Raw genomic sequence first — 17,585 nt, 5'->3', positions numbered from 1 at the left:
CCCATGCATTACTGGCGTCTATAAACTGCCAATGTAGTCACACTCCTTTCTGCTCTCTGGTTCCTGCCTGGTTCCTGGGGGGGTTATTTAATCAGTCACAGCTGTTTCCAATCACTATGATCCTTAGTCCAAAATGCAACAACAATAATGTCCATAAAATCATGCAATTACAGCAATCCATAAAACCAGGCAATAATAAAACTGATCAAACCACAACACATAAAACCTACTCATGCTAGTAAAAACTAAATAATTTCAACATGCAAATGGTAGGAACATTGGGAATGAGTTTTATCTTAAAGGAAACGTGCCCTACCGGTCATGTGTGCTCTGATTTTGTCTGTAAATAATATAAAGTAGTAACGTAGCTGGTCGTCTGCACTGTTCAGCTTCTATGTAGATGATATGACTATTTGTTTTATGCAGATAACATATATATTTTCTGGCCATCATCAAAGGCATTTCAGCAACTTCCTTCTTCTGTTTACCCAGCCTGGCTGTGTTATAAACTATTATCATTATTCTTTGTCTAGTTTTATTTTATACTTTAATATGGGTGATACCTTTCTTGTTTTATTTGACTCTGAAGCATAAAAACATTTATTTTAGTCCCTTTGAGTTTATATTCATTCTTATTGGACATTACTGATAGTAGTGTATTGTCTCTTTTTTCCACTGTGGCTGCTTGTTAAATGATTGAGTAAGTTGATTGTTACTACTGGTGTCTAAGTTCTTATTCTGTTGATGTTTGTTAAGGCCATTTGGATCAGGCATAATCATCATCAGGGCTCTCTGGTTTGGGCCTGGTTGTGTTTAGGTGCCGTTTGGATTGCTCTTTTTTCAGAATTAGTTTATGTGGCTTTTCCAAAGGTTCATTTTGGATCAGGTCTGAATCCTCAGGGAGCTATGGTGGCGTTATTCAGAACCAGAAAAAAGCTTTACAATTAATTATATTGTGGCCACAAATATAAATAAAAGCAAAATCTAATATCAGTTAAACAGCAATATATATCTACGGTTTTCTATCATTAGCTTCCTTGAGCTACTGGTCATCCCAGGATGTAGCAACAAAACAGTCAAAATAATGAAATAGTCTAATACACAGTAATAGTAATTCTTTACTTTTGTTTCTGTCTTCTTACAACTTTATAATCACTTTTTAAAATAGTTTTAAGTTTTCATCCATGACTGGGCCTTGTCAGGAAGTGAGTCAGTGAATTCAACTTGGTTAGCATCATAGTGTGCCAACTCAGCCATACAGGACCACAGCTGAGCCACTGTTTTGTGTGTGAAAGAATTGGCAAGCACCCCCACACACACACTAAGAGAGAGAGGTGAACCTTTCTCCTATGGAGCTGCTGTTAATTTGACCAATTTGATTCAGTTGGCCAGGGCTGGAGACGGTGTGATTAAATCTACCCAGGTCACCAACGGGGGTGAAAGCAATTACTTTACAAAAAAATAGAGTGACGGGGGAGGGAGAAGGGACACCCTGCTTTTCTTCCCTCCCACCATTCTCTCCTGTCCACTCCAGCTAGGCCAGACGGCAGACACGCTCTCTTTGCACCACAGCCTCTGCTTTTTTTTATGTCGTAGTAAATGATCGGTGGCCGTCGTTAAAATGAGTGGGTCACCAAGGGCCAGTTTATCAAGGTCAGGGTGGAGGGTGGAACTGAGAGGAGCTTAGGACTCAACACAACCACACTGCTGTAATCTTAAAGTGATCCCTTGGATGCTCTTTTTGTCCTCTGTCACACTCATTTTGCAACCTCCCATTACTTTTTACCTTTCCCCTCTTCCTTCAGTTCCTGCACTTTATTATGGTTAGTTCAGCTTTGGGGGATTTTAGGATGTAAATATTTCTGATAATAGTCAATGTACCATAATCCGATGAGCATCATTTTGTTTTCTTCAGCCATTCCTCGTGAAGCTCCTTCGCTAATATTTGATTTGAATTCGACAACTGGATTTAATTGAGGGACCTAAATGGCTTTCATATAATGATGATCTTCTCCATCCCACCGCAGTTTTATGCAGATGAACACATTACTTTAATGATCAGCGTTTACCAGAGGAGGGGGGGAAGGATAGCTGTAGAGAGACAGAACAGGAGAGAGAGAAGCGGTTTTTCCCTTCTCCCCCTCTTTAAATTCGTACAATCAAGCCAGATGGCTGTTTTTTCTTGCATGAGATTAGAAGATGTTTCTGATTCATGGTGTTGCTTTGTGGGTAAATTAATATTTCAAGCTAAACTCTTTCTGTTTTGGTGAAGCACTGAGGTTGTGTGTGAATGCGAGTGTGTGTACTTTTTGAACGAAGCTCAAAGGAATGGACAGATCTTACTGACAGATTGCAGGTGAAGTATAGACGGGCTGCTTTTCAGGGCCGTTTTTTCATTCCCAGAAAGCCATTGATGTTAATTGACTGCTCAAGAGGTGAAAGGAACCATAATGAGTAATTATTAAGTCGGCAAGAAGAAGAAAAAAACAAGCAGCCACTGTAATTGCATCTGTGATATAAAGACTGATTAACAAAAAGAACAATGATGTAAAAATTTGTACCATAATGTCAGGACTCTTGATTGAGTCCTAAATAGCTTCATTAGTCCAGTGCACCAGAGACTGCACGGCTCAGGTACACATCAGCATCTCTCGCTCTCCATGAACACAGTAATAAACATAAGCATAAACTTTATTGCCAAGTATTGTCAAAAATACAAGGAATTTGACTCCAGCAAAATGGCCCCTGATGTGCACACCGATATAAAAACAGAATAAAACCAGAAGCACAAGTAAAAACCAGAAAACAAAACTATACACAGTAATTAGCATTTTCCATCCATAAATTAACATCCACTGGTTAAATAAAGGGTATTTCAATAGTAGCTGGGGCGTGACCAGCTGGCTACGGTGTAAGGCATCAGTGCGGCCAGCAGCATTACCCCCACAGTGATTACATAAACCCTGAGGTGATCGCCCCTTGTACTGAACAATCAGCACAGGCTTTCCTGCAGCCCCATGCAGTGCATTAACCTCAGCAGCACTGATGAATGCACACACGGTAATATGTTGTTCCATGTAATGAATACTGGTGTGCTGACCTTTGGCTGTGTTGTTGTTGGTGGAGGTGATGATGGCTTTTGTCTCTGAACCAGAGAAAGTGGGAGAAGAAGTCGTGTGTATGTTAGATAATGTGTGTGTTGTCAGTCCAGTGGCTGTTATCATCACGTCCCACATCAAGATAATGATCAAATTGTCTCTACCTGTCAGTGAAGCTCTCACGTCTGTCTCTCTCTTTTTATTCCTTCCTGTCTCTACCCATCTCTTTCTCCCTGCCTATTCTCCCTCCCCCGAATGTTGCCCTCCTTCCTCCTTTTCTTCTTTTTTCATCCACACCACTCCTCCTCCTTTCTCTCCCTCACCAACATTCCTATAAATGCCATTTATGCCATTTTTGCTGTCTTCTCCCTCCTTTCTCACCCTTATCTCCAAATCCACTTTTCAAACCATCATATTGCCTTTTCTCTGGCTTCTTCTCTTTCTCTTTCCTTCCTCCATTACCTCCCCTCAGATGGAACATCCTGGGCCTGCAGGGGGCGTTGCTGAGCCACTTTGTGGAGCCAGTGTACCTGCACAGTGTGACCGTTGGCAGCCTGCGCCACACAGGTCATCTGGGCCGAGTTCTGAACAAGCGTCAGGAGCACCTGGGTCCACTGCCAACCACATACAGACGCAACCAGCCCTTGCTCAGCGGTACGACTATGACACAGACAGTGCGACATGTTTATGTGGAATTTAGATCAAATACATTTAGGAATATATCAACTTAGGAAAGAAGAGTAGCACAGTGAAAAGAATTCACGAGGCCTTGTATAAGATTATTGTTGCTGCAATATTATTTGCACATGCGTAGGGTGTTATCAACCTGTGTCTCAGTCTGTACTCTGATTTGTGAATGTGTAAAGACGTTTGAAAATGTGCATTCAGATTTACAAGTACTGAAATTTCTGAATGTAAAAATTTTTTGTGATTTGTAAATATTCACACAAATCAGTAAACATGAACTGAGACGTGTAAATATGAACAGATTTTTAAATGTGTACAGAAATTTGTAAAAGTGAAGAAGATTTGTGCATGTGTAAAAAAAAAAAAGCAAATACATTCAATCAAAAGCTGAATGTAAAGGCTGTTTAAGGCTCATCTTCACTTCTGAGCAGAGTGTTGCTCAGAAATTTAATGAGCTTGTCAGGTTTATTTTGACCTGATCCGATTCTATATGGAATTCAAACAAATGACTGGTTCAAAAATAATGATAATCAGATTCTGCACGGCTGTTGTTATGTCAAAAAACCTTCTTGTTATTTCACAAAATGAACATTGGTGTAATTACCATTACATAGCCTTGCAGTGTGCTGTAAGCTTGACTGAGCTCAAGGCAAACAAAACTCTGAGTTGCTGGAAGATCACCCCAGACATCTGTAGATTTCTAAAACAAGAAAGGAAATTAAAAGATCCTTGAGGTGGAAATTAAGGAATATATGTATATGTCTTAAAGCTTTCACTTTTGATAAGTGGGCATTTCTATTCAGTTTTTTGAGTGCATATATTTTCAGATTATTTCATGCATATATCCATCATAGATTTGTAAATGTTTGTCCACACATTTACAGATTTGTGTACATGTTTACAGTTTGTTTTGCATATTCACAAATTTCTGTAAACTTGCAAATTTGAATACACATTTATATTCCTTTCTATATTCACAAATCAGACTACAGATGATTGCTCCCAAGTACAAATCTGAGTACACAGATCAAGACTGAGGTACAGTTTCAGAACGCCACACACATTTACCTATTGAACTGCAACAATAATACCCCCATGCCTTGCAAAATGCAGTGGTGCACTGGACTCTTGGTGAAAACCTGAAAGTTGTGCAGCAGATAATTAGATTTGGTCTATTGTGGATGAGTTTTTAGGTTGCTCTGTTTCTTCAAAGATCAGAACAATAAAGATTTTCAAATGGTTTTAGGACATTAGCATTATTTAAAAGAGATATAGTATTGAATTTGATGAGTGATTTTATTTCTTTCCTCATTTTGATATTTTTAAAATACTGCAGTTTTCAACGGATTTATACAGTATCTGTTTTCAGGGATTCTTTTCCCAGTAATAAATATGTCAGCTCCAGACCAAATGAATCACTCCAGATCACATGTGTCACATATATACACATGTGCTTAACACACTTGTGTACCCCTGCTTCTTTATAGTTACATTATGCCAGCCAGACAAGCAACAACTAAGAAGTTGTCTGGCATGTCTGCTTCCAAGGCTCCCCTGAGACCTGAGGCGTTTGTAGTGGAGATAGAAGAGGATCTGAATGACACCCAACTTGCAGAAACTACATCAGCCATCACTTCAGATCTAGGCCAGTCAGAGAGGCTCAGTGACAGAGACACACAGCCATGTAGGGCACATTGTGTTGATGGGAATTATTGATAAGAACAAAGACAGTGGAATTCAGTAAAAGAAAAAACATTGTACTTTATTTTCCTGCCAGTGCAAAGCCAGCCAGCACAGATTCAGTCTTTATGAAGTGTTCTTGGGTGCAATTCTTTTTTCTTTGTTTTTTGTGCATTGGTGTGTTTGGCGTTTTCCTGCTATGAATGAATGTGCTTACACTGAAGTGGGAGGAGAGGTGCAGTTGAGGCTGTGTTTACACTGATTAGGCAGCACAGTGCAGCGTTGCTGCTCATTTTGACCTGAAATTGAGTTTGCATTAAAACCTGCTTAGATCACCTTTTATCACAAACACAGGTGCATTGCAATTTTCCAGACAGCAGCCTAGGCTGGGGAGCACAATAACAGATACCAAAATGTATTTTAACAGCCACACCGACTTATAATTAATCCCAAAATCCATAACTGATCTGCCAGAATTCACTGTGAATAATTTATTGTGAAATGATCTGAATTATGAAACATGTGACAATTTAGAAAGACTGTTTATAAATAATTAGCTAGTTCTCAGAATGTGGCTATAGATATGAATATTGTCAAACAAGGCTGGCGTGCATCATAATGCACCATCTGTCCTTATAGGATGCAGCTGTGAGTAAATTGCGCTATATAATTGCTGCTCGTTACAGGACAGTCTTTTTTTCTTCCGTGCACAAAAGCTGGTAAGTCATATTGGCAGACTACTAAGTGATCATTTGGGTTCAATGCTTCTACAGTAAATATTTTTTTCACCACTATTTAGAAATGAAGTACGTAATTGGTAGGAGAAAAAGATACAGGAAAATAATTATTCGTTGCAGCATCTCATATAGTTCCATGTTGTCAGTCACAGCGACTGCACCTCACAGACAGTATATCACTTTCCTGATGGAGTCTGTCCACATCAGTCATCATGAAATTACTGACATCCGTCCAAGTCAGGTTTGTGGCTGTGCTTTTAAAGGGGATGAGGGGAATAGGTTTGATTGGCCATTACTAAAGCCAGCCCTGACTCCACCTACTCATAATGCATTCCTCCTTCTATAATGGATTCACCCTCTGTTTCATGTTGCAGCTGGCGGCGCCCACTATGTTGTTGGACACACCTACATGAGCTTTCACCTGGAGTTTAGACTCTGGAGTTTAGAAGTGTGTAGAAGTGTTGCAGTGTTTCAGGTAACTGGGTGCCATGAGGATTAATAATTTGTGAGGCCTATCCTCATCAAGATCAATAGTTGTACACTATCGTCATCTGATGATGATAGCTGGGATGAATGTGGGGGGTTTGGGTTTTAGATAATACATATTCTTGCTAATATACGACCAGTGTTTTCAATATTCATATGTAACATTAAGTTATTCACAGTAACTATACTATAGTAAACTCAGTAAGTACACAGTTTGTTTAATGACTATATAGGTGGCCTCTTGTCTCCTGAAAGTGTTCTCCCCTCTAACATGCTCCACATTGATTATGTGTTTTCTGAGTGTGTGTCCCAAACTGTCAGATGTTTTCAGTTCCTACCTGCAGTACCTTGAGAAGCAAGTGTAGAAAGGTGAAGGGAGGGGAGGAGAGGTAGGGAGATGGACAGACAGTTGAGATGGTCCTACACCAAATCAATGTAATCGCAGCTCTCATCGAACAGCCATTCAATCTAAAGGGAGCTTGGACAGTGGGACAGAGACAGCAAGGCAGCAGGGGTGTAAAGAAAAAGAGAGCTTCACTTGCATTCAGATGTCTGTGGGCATATCACTCCCCACATTCCTCACATTTCCTCCTCCTTGTCCTTTCATTGGTTCTGATGAACTCCGCTAGCTATTGTGTTTCCAGGGTTATTTAAAAGCAACACCCCTAGAGGAAATTCCTGAAGATCTCATGGCGTGCTCTTATCGCATACGGCCACCTGAACCCTGAGGGTCAAACACATCGATGGACTGACTTGTCCTTCACTCTTGCCCTGCTGTCCACTTTCAGTGCAGCATGAACAGAAACTGTGGCCAGGCTTTGTCATGTGGGGACAAGAGAAACCAGAACAACAGTAGATAGCAGTCAATAATACACAATTAAATGTGCCAAAGAATGGGAGAGCATTCATATGGAAGCTTAGTATATGGGTTAAATGATGTTTACCCATTATTTGGCCCCAAGGAGGGGGGTGTCAGGTCATACTGTCATAAATCTTCAGAGCCCCAAATTATTAAATTACTAATGGTCGCTCTCCACTTGCACTTGTATAGATTATTGTTTTACATCTAAGCCCTGTTTTATTCACATGTTACATATTAACAGTTCACATTTTCCCAGTTGAGATTTTTTGGTGTGTTTATATTTTTTGTGTAGTGTCTGCATCAAATGTGAAGCTGGAGCTGAACGTCAGTAAAGATTTGACTTGAACTCTACTGAGAGTTCAAGGGTAAATTTTAATGTTGTTACAGTGGCAAATTACAGTGCTCACCGCTAAGTAGAGCTGTTTGATCCAGACATATTTTAATGGACTGATATCGGCTGATCAAATGAGGACCCTTATTTCATTATACTCTACTGTTCATGCACGTGTGTTTTGTCCAGTGCAGCAAAGCTGCTCTTTTAACAACAGCTTCCTTTAGAGGCTGTACACAGACATTACCCACAATTTACAGAATTAAGAGACAAATGTCTGCCATGCGGAAAAACTTTAGGACTGAAAATAAACAAATAGAACCTTAAATATAATTTGTTTAAACTTGCAACGCACTGAGCATGATCTGTGGTCAGAGAGTGTCATCCTGTCTGGTGTCATAATGTACAACTGAACTATTGCACAGTGCATGTATGTGTCTTGAGATTGTGTTGCGACTGAGAATTCTGATTTTATCCTGAAAGGCAGTCTGTACTGTAGCTCTACAACAGCCTCAAATATTATACCTGGGGTGTGTGTACTGTATAGTTATGAATCCCATAACCAAAGGTTCTAATTCTGCCTCTTTCATGTCTGCCAGACATTTCCCAGAAGAGAAATTGATCAAGTCTTCAATGAGGGAAAAATCAAATTGGCTATTACAGAAACAGAGGAGTCAAGTCCATTGAAAGGATGAAATGAGCCATGAATGGAGTGGGGGGAAAGGAAAAAGGCAGGATGGATTGGAGGGTCTTTTGTTCAAAGAAGTGCATCTGCACAAGAGAGAAGAGATGGGTAATAAGAGACTTGGAGGATTGTTACTGTGGCAGGCAATTCATTCCAGCTCCAAGGAGCTCCAGAAAAGAAGAGCTGAGGCTGGTGAATGGAAGGGTGGAAAATGAATGGGGCAAGAGGGGGAGAGGATCTGCAAGCATGTATTGTGGTATTGTACTATAACAAGCTGTCTGTCAGACGGCGAGATCAGAGGCAACTGTTGTTCACCTGTCATAACCTGTCGGCTGAATTTCTGTGAAGGTACCTTTAACACTGCATGATATAAAAAAACAGCTGGGTTAGAAGTCAAGGTGAAATCCCAGACAGTGATTCCTTTGTGAAGACAGTTTTACAGATTTAGAGTAGATATAATGTTTAAGCACCACTGAACTGTCAGATTTGCTTAACCTAGATGTTACATGAGAAGCAGCTCTGTCTCTGCCAGTATGGCACACATTGCACCTGACATTTCTAAGTAAATAGTAAAAACATCTGTGTCAAAACAGCCCAACATTTTGTATTGGAATTCATAGTGAACAACACCTTATAATATTAAGAGTTGCACACAGAGACCATCTGCTAGTTACCCAGGCAAACAGACTTATTCAACACTTATTCTATTAAGCATTGGGGAGATCAGCTCGACCACCATGACTGTGTTGTGCTAAGTATACAGTAAACCCAGCTTAACTTAGGTCAGCACAAGGATGGGAAAACAGGGTGAAACAGCTAGCCTGGCTCTGTTTTTACATAAAAACTGGAGTAGAAACATTGTAAATCTGAACAAATTTGATAATACTGCAAAAAAAAGTTGTTAGGCTGCTGTATGAGGTAGAGAAGGTGTTAAATCAGTAAAAGCAAGATGTGACAAAAGTGCAAACAGACTTACGGAATTGCTTATGGCAAACATGAAGTGTGTGACTTTGTTCACTGAAGAGACTAAAAATAGCAGCAGACGAAAACACAGCTGTGTGGAGCACTGACGAGACTGTAACATTCCTCAAATAAAAACATGAAACCAATAGAAATGCTATTCTGTTATCAACCTTTGTTTTTTTAAACTGCTTGCTATTAAACTGGATTCTTCTTCTGCTTTACGGCACTTGAAAAACAAGAGCAGTGGATGGAAACATGCATTTTCTTAAAATTTCTGCCACATTTACATGGAAACAATAATATCTCACGCTTAAAAAAAACTGGAAAAATCCCAACGCAAATAGTGAGGAAAAGGCTGCATAGCCTCCATCACTGAAATTTATATGTAAATTAATTCCAGTAGCCTATTAATACTGAGACAATCAATTCAACTTATTCTAAGGGAGTTATACAGAATACATTTTTATCTGGTTGTACTTGTTAACAGGTTGCTCCAACTATCCACAGACAATGTACACAATTTAAAATGCTTGACTATAAGGTTAGCGCTGCAGGTAAACTATACATGAGGAATTTTCCTGACATTGTCAGTGTTGTTAGTGAGGTTAAAGCTCAGTAATGAGCTCCTGGAACTTCTACTTATCCCTCAACCTCACAGTTATTCCGGCACATGGACTTCTGTAAAACTACTACTATTTTTAAACTAACTAAATTTAAACTTTGGGTTTTGTAAAGATCGAACAAACATAATTTATTGTGTTAGTTTGTGTGTTTGGGCGTGTTTTTGAGACGTATGTGTCACGGAAATGATACACTCCTATTTTAATCCAGCTGTCCACACCACCTATTGGTTGGCTCGCGTGTCACCCCGGCTTTAAATGTGACACCGCAACCTAAAGCATATTTTTACAGTTAAAGTCTTTTTTTTTCAGGGTTACTTGAGTAAAGGCTCCACAGAAATCCACCAAAACAATGACCAGAATACCAACAAAATAGAGAAATACATCATGAAAACACAGTTAAAACACATGATCTATCACTTGTTATATTAACCCTACAGAACATATAGTTATCTTGGAAGAACTGTGTATTTTGGTTTGTGTTCTTGTGTTTTGCCCTGAGATTCATGATCCAATTCCGCACAAAACAGAAAAGTGTTGTGTTTCAGTCATTTCCAAGGTGTTCCTTTAGGCTCCTATGTGCTCTTTGTACATCAAGTGCTTCCAATGCATGAGTGAACAAGTGCCCGGTATAGCCATGGACCACTGAGTGTAAATGAAAGCTGGACAAACCCTATGTGATGTCACCCATTGGTTTTTTTGAAGAGCAGTTTTGAAGCTCAAGTCTGGTTATTGCCATCTTGGTATAATTTAAATAGGCAAGTTATATACATATTGGCCCTCTGTACAGTTGTAATGGAAGGGGAAATATAGAGACCAAAACTTTTACTGTGGGAGTTCCTGGGGATTGACTCCTTTTTTGGAGCTAGACTCAAATGGCCGTTTGAGGAACTGCAGGTTTTGACACATCATTGGCTTCATTTCTCTGCCTTGGAGGCTGCCGCTTGAAACGAATGCTACTCAAGCACAAGGTTCATGCAAGACACATGCACTGCACACGCTATGCTTTCAGTGTAGACACATTGTGTAGCTAATTGTATGTACTTTATACTAACTGTACAGACATGAAAGTGATTGATTAAACAACATAACATAACATAATCTGCAAAAACAAAAACAACCTTGGTCGCAGCCCAAATCAAACACCTATAAATTTTCACATCTTACTTTCTGCAGGATAGCAACTAATCATTTTTTCCATATTTTTAATAAAAAAAAACAACCATTTTACAACCTTTTACATGTAGCTAATTGTTTGGGACAATAGTTGAAAATGAGCCCTGTCGCTAATACTGGTACATACATGGGAATTGATCAATATGCAATATCCCTGTGAAAATAAATATAAATTCAAAATAAATGCCTGTCTATCACTGCTGTAAACCTCTTGCACTTGTTCCATTACTCTGTTGCTGACCAGTATATAGTTCAACATCTTCTCCTGCTTTAGGCTGTATAGTCAAGTGTTTTGAAAACCTCAAACACTGGATCAAAACTTCTCTATTTCACTTACTCAAAATATACTGGGAACTGGCTCCTATGAAACACCCAGTGTAACCTCTCGGGGGACATTTTTGCCCTGAACCCTAATTTGTTTCTCACCCTGCTGTCAGCAGCTCTGCCAACACCCATGTTCTCCACACAGACAGCTAATTCTCTACTGTACATGTAGCACAATGTGACCGCCACTCACCTCCACTTTCCTCCTACCTCTCTTTCTCTTTCCTCCACCAGTCGCATTGTGTGCTTAGCTAGTGAGGCTAATTATTTCAGAGAACAACGGTAGAGAGTGAAGGACATGGAGACAGACAGTCCAGTAAAGGGAAGGGTTGATCTTTGAGACTGGAGATAATAATTGCAGTGTACATAGCTGGCAAGACTCAAACACTGTTAACTGCACGGACACAAGAGCAGGCAAGCAGAAATACAATTATTGTGTGCTCCCTCCCTCTCTCTCACTCTCTGAGGGTGTATCAAAGCTTCATATAAACAGCCATGCAAAACTTTATGTCAACCAGTAGCCTCAGGAAGTGGGTGAGGGAAGGTTAAACAAAACAGTGATGGACTAAAAAAAACATTTCATGCACAAGTCTATTACATTTGAACACACAAATGTTTCGTTTGTTAAAGGTAGTTGATAGTTGGTAGTTCAGCTGTTGGTGAACTCTTTGACTGCAGCTGAGGATAACCCACCTTCTTCCTACTGTGTCTTCACTGTAGGGCTAAGCAGTGCTGAGTGTCACCAGCCAAGGAAGACCTCATGTGTGAGCATCAACTGGACACTTGGCGATGCACAGGTGGAGGTGGTTAACACCACCACGGGACAGAGACGCGATTCAGGGACGCCTTCACATCTCTGCAAGCACGCCCTGTTCACCCGCTGGAGCAGACTTTACCGCAAGGTGAGGGAAGGTAAAGTCAGAGCAGAATGACTTCAGTTAAGTCTAACAGCAGCAAATAAACCAATACTCTCACATCAAAATATATAATAGCTACAATGGTCTGCAAAGGAAAACATACTACCTGAAAATTGAAAATTGTAACATTGCAACATTTTTCAGGACCAAAAATTGTGACATGGCAACAGCTTTCTGGCAGCAAAAATGAAACACGATGTCTGAGATTACTTATATGTGGTTACATTTAAAACACACTCGCAGGAGTGTTTTAACCGCATTGTCTATGTGAAAGTCAGGTGTTTGTTGGACCCATCCATCCATTCGAACCACCACCTTAGTACGGTTTTTAATTATCTGTAGATCAAAACTGTAGGACATTCAGTGTTACCTTCTTGATCCACACCCCAGTCCAGTTGGTTGTTGGTAATGCGCTATTTTGTTGTTTGCCATCCTCCATAAAACACCAAGAGGAAGAACACGAAGAAGGACACTGGGCTGCAATAGAAAAAATGTTGCCATGTCACATTTTTACTGCCATTTTTGTGACACTACTATGGACCAATGTAGCTACTCTACATTTTCATGTGAGACTGGGCTGTTGGAGCACTTCCAAGGAAAGGCATGACCCGCTCCCAGCTGAAGCGTCAGTACAAATGATGGGCACCTGCCAAAGATAAAGTTACAAGAATGTGCACAAAAATCCCTACAGGAAGTAGCCAACTAAAACAAAGTACAATGTTTAGTTCATGACACAAGATTTGATAGTTTATTGATTTATTTATTTATTTACTTTAAGTAACCCCAAGCATCGGGGTGTCCCAAAGTTGAGATAATTAAAATCAGGGGCCAGTGTAAACTAATGGCCTCAACACGGTGGTAACACCAGTGCAACAGTGGTAAATTACCTAGGTTATTCCTTTCCACAGGATGTCGAGGGATATAAGGATGTTTAAAGTGGTAGAAGTACAGTGGAACCTCGGTTTTTGTAATTAATCTGTTCGAAAAAGTCAGACGAAAACCTAATGTACAAAAACTGAAGCAATATTTCCCATAAGAAATAATGTAAATCCAATTAATCCATTCCAGATACCCAAAAATATTAACAAAAAATACATTTTATAGAGAATAACTATATTTTTACATACAGAAAACAATGAGAAATTAATATAAATGACTAATGAAATGGATAAATGAACATTTAACATCACTTTTACCTTTATTGAAGACTCTTTTTGGCGTATGGAAGACGGCGAGGAGGGGAGAGGGAGGTGGAGAGGTTATTGTTTGGAAGGGGAATCCCCCTCCATATGGACTTCATCTATCAAGGCCCTAACTGGGGTTACTTCCCTTCACTCATTTCTTCTGGGAAATGAGTGGCCAAGTCACGCGGGCAGGTGGACGAGTTTGGCACAGACTAATGATGCTGAACTGACTAATCAACTGTATGAAAACCAAGCGGATGTACGAAAACTGGGAACAAAATTTCGACGAAAAAAGTCATTGAAAACCAAATCGTACAAAAAGTAGGGCATACAAAAACCGAGGTTCCACTGTACTAGCAAAATCAGTTGTGGCCTTAGAAGTATAAAGTTCTGTCTGACATTATTCTCAAAAATGATTACTCACATAAAACTGTTATCTGATGGGTCAGGAACATTTTGTAGAAGTTTGTTTATAGTTGAATCTGCAAAGCTCCAGTGTTTGAAATAAACACAGGAGGAGTTTTAATATGAGGAAATCTGAAAAAAATGATGATTTGATTTTTTTACAGCTAGTATCTAAACATTAACTCTACCATGCTGCTAGCTTTTCTAAAAAGCAGAAGCAGACAGAAAACACATGTCAGACAAAGAGAAAGCACCAGGAGACGATCAAGGAGAAACTCATTTTTTAACTTTTTGATCTGCAGTATTAGTAAAAACTTTACGATCAGTTTAAATCTGTCTGTGAAGTCCTCTTTTATCAGAACTTCAGCAAGAAGCAAGTGATGCTTTGATTTTGTCTACTAAAGGAAAGTAATACTAAACCTACCACTTTTTCAAGAAGGCCCTTATATTTTTGTCCTGTCTCTACAGAACTTTGTATTTTCTAGTGAAAAAAAAAAAAAAAAAAAAAAAAAAACACAAAAAGGAATTCTCAGCATTTGGAGGATTAAAAAAATGTTTTAATTAAAAATACTGTAGCATTGGGGACAGAAAGACACGTGGCGGGGTTCCCCAGAACGCCCCTCTGGGTGGGATGTATTTAGTTTGGGGTTGGCGCGGAATGTTTTGCGTTCGATGTTTTTTGTTCAGTTACCAAAGTCAGAGGGGAGCAATAAAAGGGAACGAGGGCAACTTCTGTCTCTGGCTCCTTCCTCACGCTAGCCTACGTTACAATATGACATGATTTTAATATTGCATATATCACATAGTGACTGCACTGTGCTGGTTATCGTAACAAATAAAAGAGATGTTTTTTGTATTAGTTTTTTTTATCTTAGATGTGAAAACTTTGAAACTAAATAACTCATAACCAGTCAGGATGAAGATAGAAGCTTGAGGATACCAGTCTGTGCAATGCCAGGGTACTGGCAGCACTGAATGGAATACAGCCCTTGTTAATATCATTAATTACACTGTGTTTCGTGTATTATGACATGTCTTTTATGAAAAAGTCCAATTAATTTAAACATTAATTAAAAGCCTCCTTCCGCGGTGTATGCCGGAATAATATTATAATGTGCTGCTTAATTAGTATGAGTGTAAACAGTAATGACATTTTTCTCTGTTTCACCACCTTGAGCTACTTGTAGTCCTCTGCTGGAAGGCAAGCGGCATCACTTAGTTGTCAAAAACAATACGCAGTCCACTACCATCAGGAGTCATGTGCACATACAGTAATTCAAACACATTAACTGCAGAGATGCATGCCAGTAGCCACTCATTTAAAAAGCACAGACACATATATTAAAATCACAGAGTGGTGAGGCACACTGTAGATGATACTGTACAGTATGTGGAGTTTCCGGCAACATCTGCTGTCTCTGTGGCTGATCAAAACCCGGCAGCTCAGATCTTTAACGGCAGCACACAGACCCGCCGCACTTTTCATTTCCATTCTGAAACTTTATGTAACAGACACTGCCTGCATCACCAAATGGCGGCTGTTAAAGCATAATGACTATGAAACCATAATTATTTGGAGAAGTACTCGAAGAAGCCCCCACTCTAAGTGCTCCCTGCACGCCGTATATAAGGGCCACGCAAGAGCAGTCGCACTAATCTCCAAAAGAAACTTTTGCTCTCCCCCTCTCTCGCTCTCCACCAATCTTCATTGTTTCCCCTCACGACAATAGGAATGCACAAAAAGCACAGAGAATGTTCAATTGCTTGTGAAATTTAAATGGGGAGATCCTAATGCATTTGTGCCGGCTCATTCGTTTTGTTTTGCTCGCTCTTCTTCTTCTCTACCACCCGCATACTCCTCCACCCTACCTCTCCTACAAAACCTTTAGCCTCTCTGCCCCCTGTTTTACTCCTCTCATTGTTTCCCCTCCCTTTCTTCATGTCTGTGGCACTTTTATCTGACTCCCAACTGCTCTCTTTCTCTTTTTCTTCTTCTTCTCATTCTCTCTCACTCGTTCACATTCTTCAGTTGGGGATCCACACGTCCAGCTTGGCAGAGCGCCATCTCATGTACTGTGAGGCCAAGATGGCGGCATGTCTTTACCAGACAGCGAAGCAGCAGTGGTTCAGATCTCTGCAGGAAACAGGCCTGGGCACCTGGGTGAAGAAACCTCCCGAGCAAGAGCAGTTCCTGCTGCCGATCTGAGGAGTGTGTGCGTGTGAGTGTGTGTGTGTGTAACTTTTATTTTTTTAGAATAAGATCATCCTGCTTCACACTTTCACGCATGGACGTTTCCCAGTCTAACCTCTAAAATCACCACATCATCCACCCAATACAAAAACATCTAGAGGAAGGTCAACTGGGATGGGCTGAAGAGAAAGGGGACATAAAAAATGAACAATTTCTATGACTTGCCCTTCTTTAAACACACAAACACACACATTTAAGGTGTCAAGCAAAATGAAAGGCAGCCACTATCTTGTCATCAGCTATTTCCGGGGCCCCAAGGCTCCCGCTGAGGAGCAGAGCCACGGGGGGAGCAAGCAAGAAGCAGAAGAGAGAAAAGAAGGAGGGGTCCACGTCCAATTACCGGCCCTGTCAGGGTGATGGCTGATAGAGGAAGAGGAAGGAAAGAGGGAGTGAGAAAAAGAGAAGAACTGGCCATTGCTAAGCGGCCCACCTCACCTTCCTCTCTCATTCCTCTCTTTGTCCTCATTCTCTGACCCACCCTTTGACTCCTGATTTCTGTCTCCTTATGCCTCCTCCCCTCATCCACCTACTTCTCTCGCCTCTCTCCCTGCCTTTCAAATGAGTTAAACATGACACGACGACAGGTTAATACACTTTTTTTCTCACACTCTTACCCCACCGGGTAGCGAGAACTAGAAGAATCAAATTGAGGAGAGGTACATGAATACAGTCATTACAACTTGCCTAAGTATGAGTGAAGGTGGTGATGGAGGAGGGGGAGCAGTTTCCTGTATTTCCATCTCTTTCACACCAGTCTTATTTCTCTTGCTGTCCTTTAACCTAGAGGAGCTCAGTTTTTTTCTGCCTTTTGTGGCCAGTTTGCGCACATGTGAATGGAAGTTTGTGGTCACAGGCAAGAGGAAGGTTCCAGTGTGGCTCATTAGTGAGGCCTTGTTGACCTGATGGACTTTCCGTAGTCATGACCACCCTGAACAGATAACAGTCAAGGTGGTAGAAGGTTTTGTTTTGCTCCCTGTCAATGCTGTGGTCAACTTGAGGGGTCGTATTTTACGAGTGCCATTTTTGGCACGCTGAAACACACGGCTTTATCTAAGAATTAAAGAACACAAACAAACATATACAGACATCTCTACTCACTATCACATAAATTTGTACCTCACACTATTTTTATGCATTTGTTTTTTTCTAATAAGTACTGATATTCATTATGATCATGAC

At 40.3% G+C, this 17,585-nt stretch overlaps 1 protein-coding gene across 1 annotated transcript in view; it reads left to right on the top strand.

Moving 5' to 3' along the window:
* The window catches only part of adarb2 (adenosine deaminase RNA specific B2 (inactive)), a 227,175-nt gene extending 210,565 nt beyond the window's left edge, over nucleotides 1–16,610 (top strand). Inside the window, exons 8-10 of the mRNA XM_020608979.1 lie at nucleotides 3,571–3,752; nucleotides 12,370–12,551; nucleotides 16,185–16,610. Of these exons, the coding sequence (XP_020464635.1) occupies nucleotides 3,571–3,752; nucleotides 12,370–12,551; nucleotides 16,185–16,361 (541 nt within the window). The 3' untranslated portion in view covers nucleotides 16,362–16,610. The remainder of the gene's footprint in view (nucleotides 1–3,570; nucleotides 3,753–12,369; nucleotides 12,552–16,184) is intronic.
* Nucleotides 16,611–17,585: the final 975 nt, after the last annotated feature.

Source organism: Monopterus albus, unplaced genomic scaffold, assembly GCF_001952655.1.
Source record: "Monopterus albus unplaced genomic scaffold, M_albus_1.0 scaffold96.1, whole genome shotgun sequence".
Taxonomy (NCBI): domain Eukaryota; kingdom Metazoa; phylum Chordata; class Actinopteri; order Synbranchiformes; family Synbranchidae; genus Monopterus; species Monopterus albus.
Note: the sequence above shows the minus strand (reverse complement) of the source record. Positions and strands in the feature narration are given on the sequence as shown.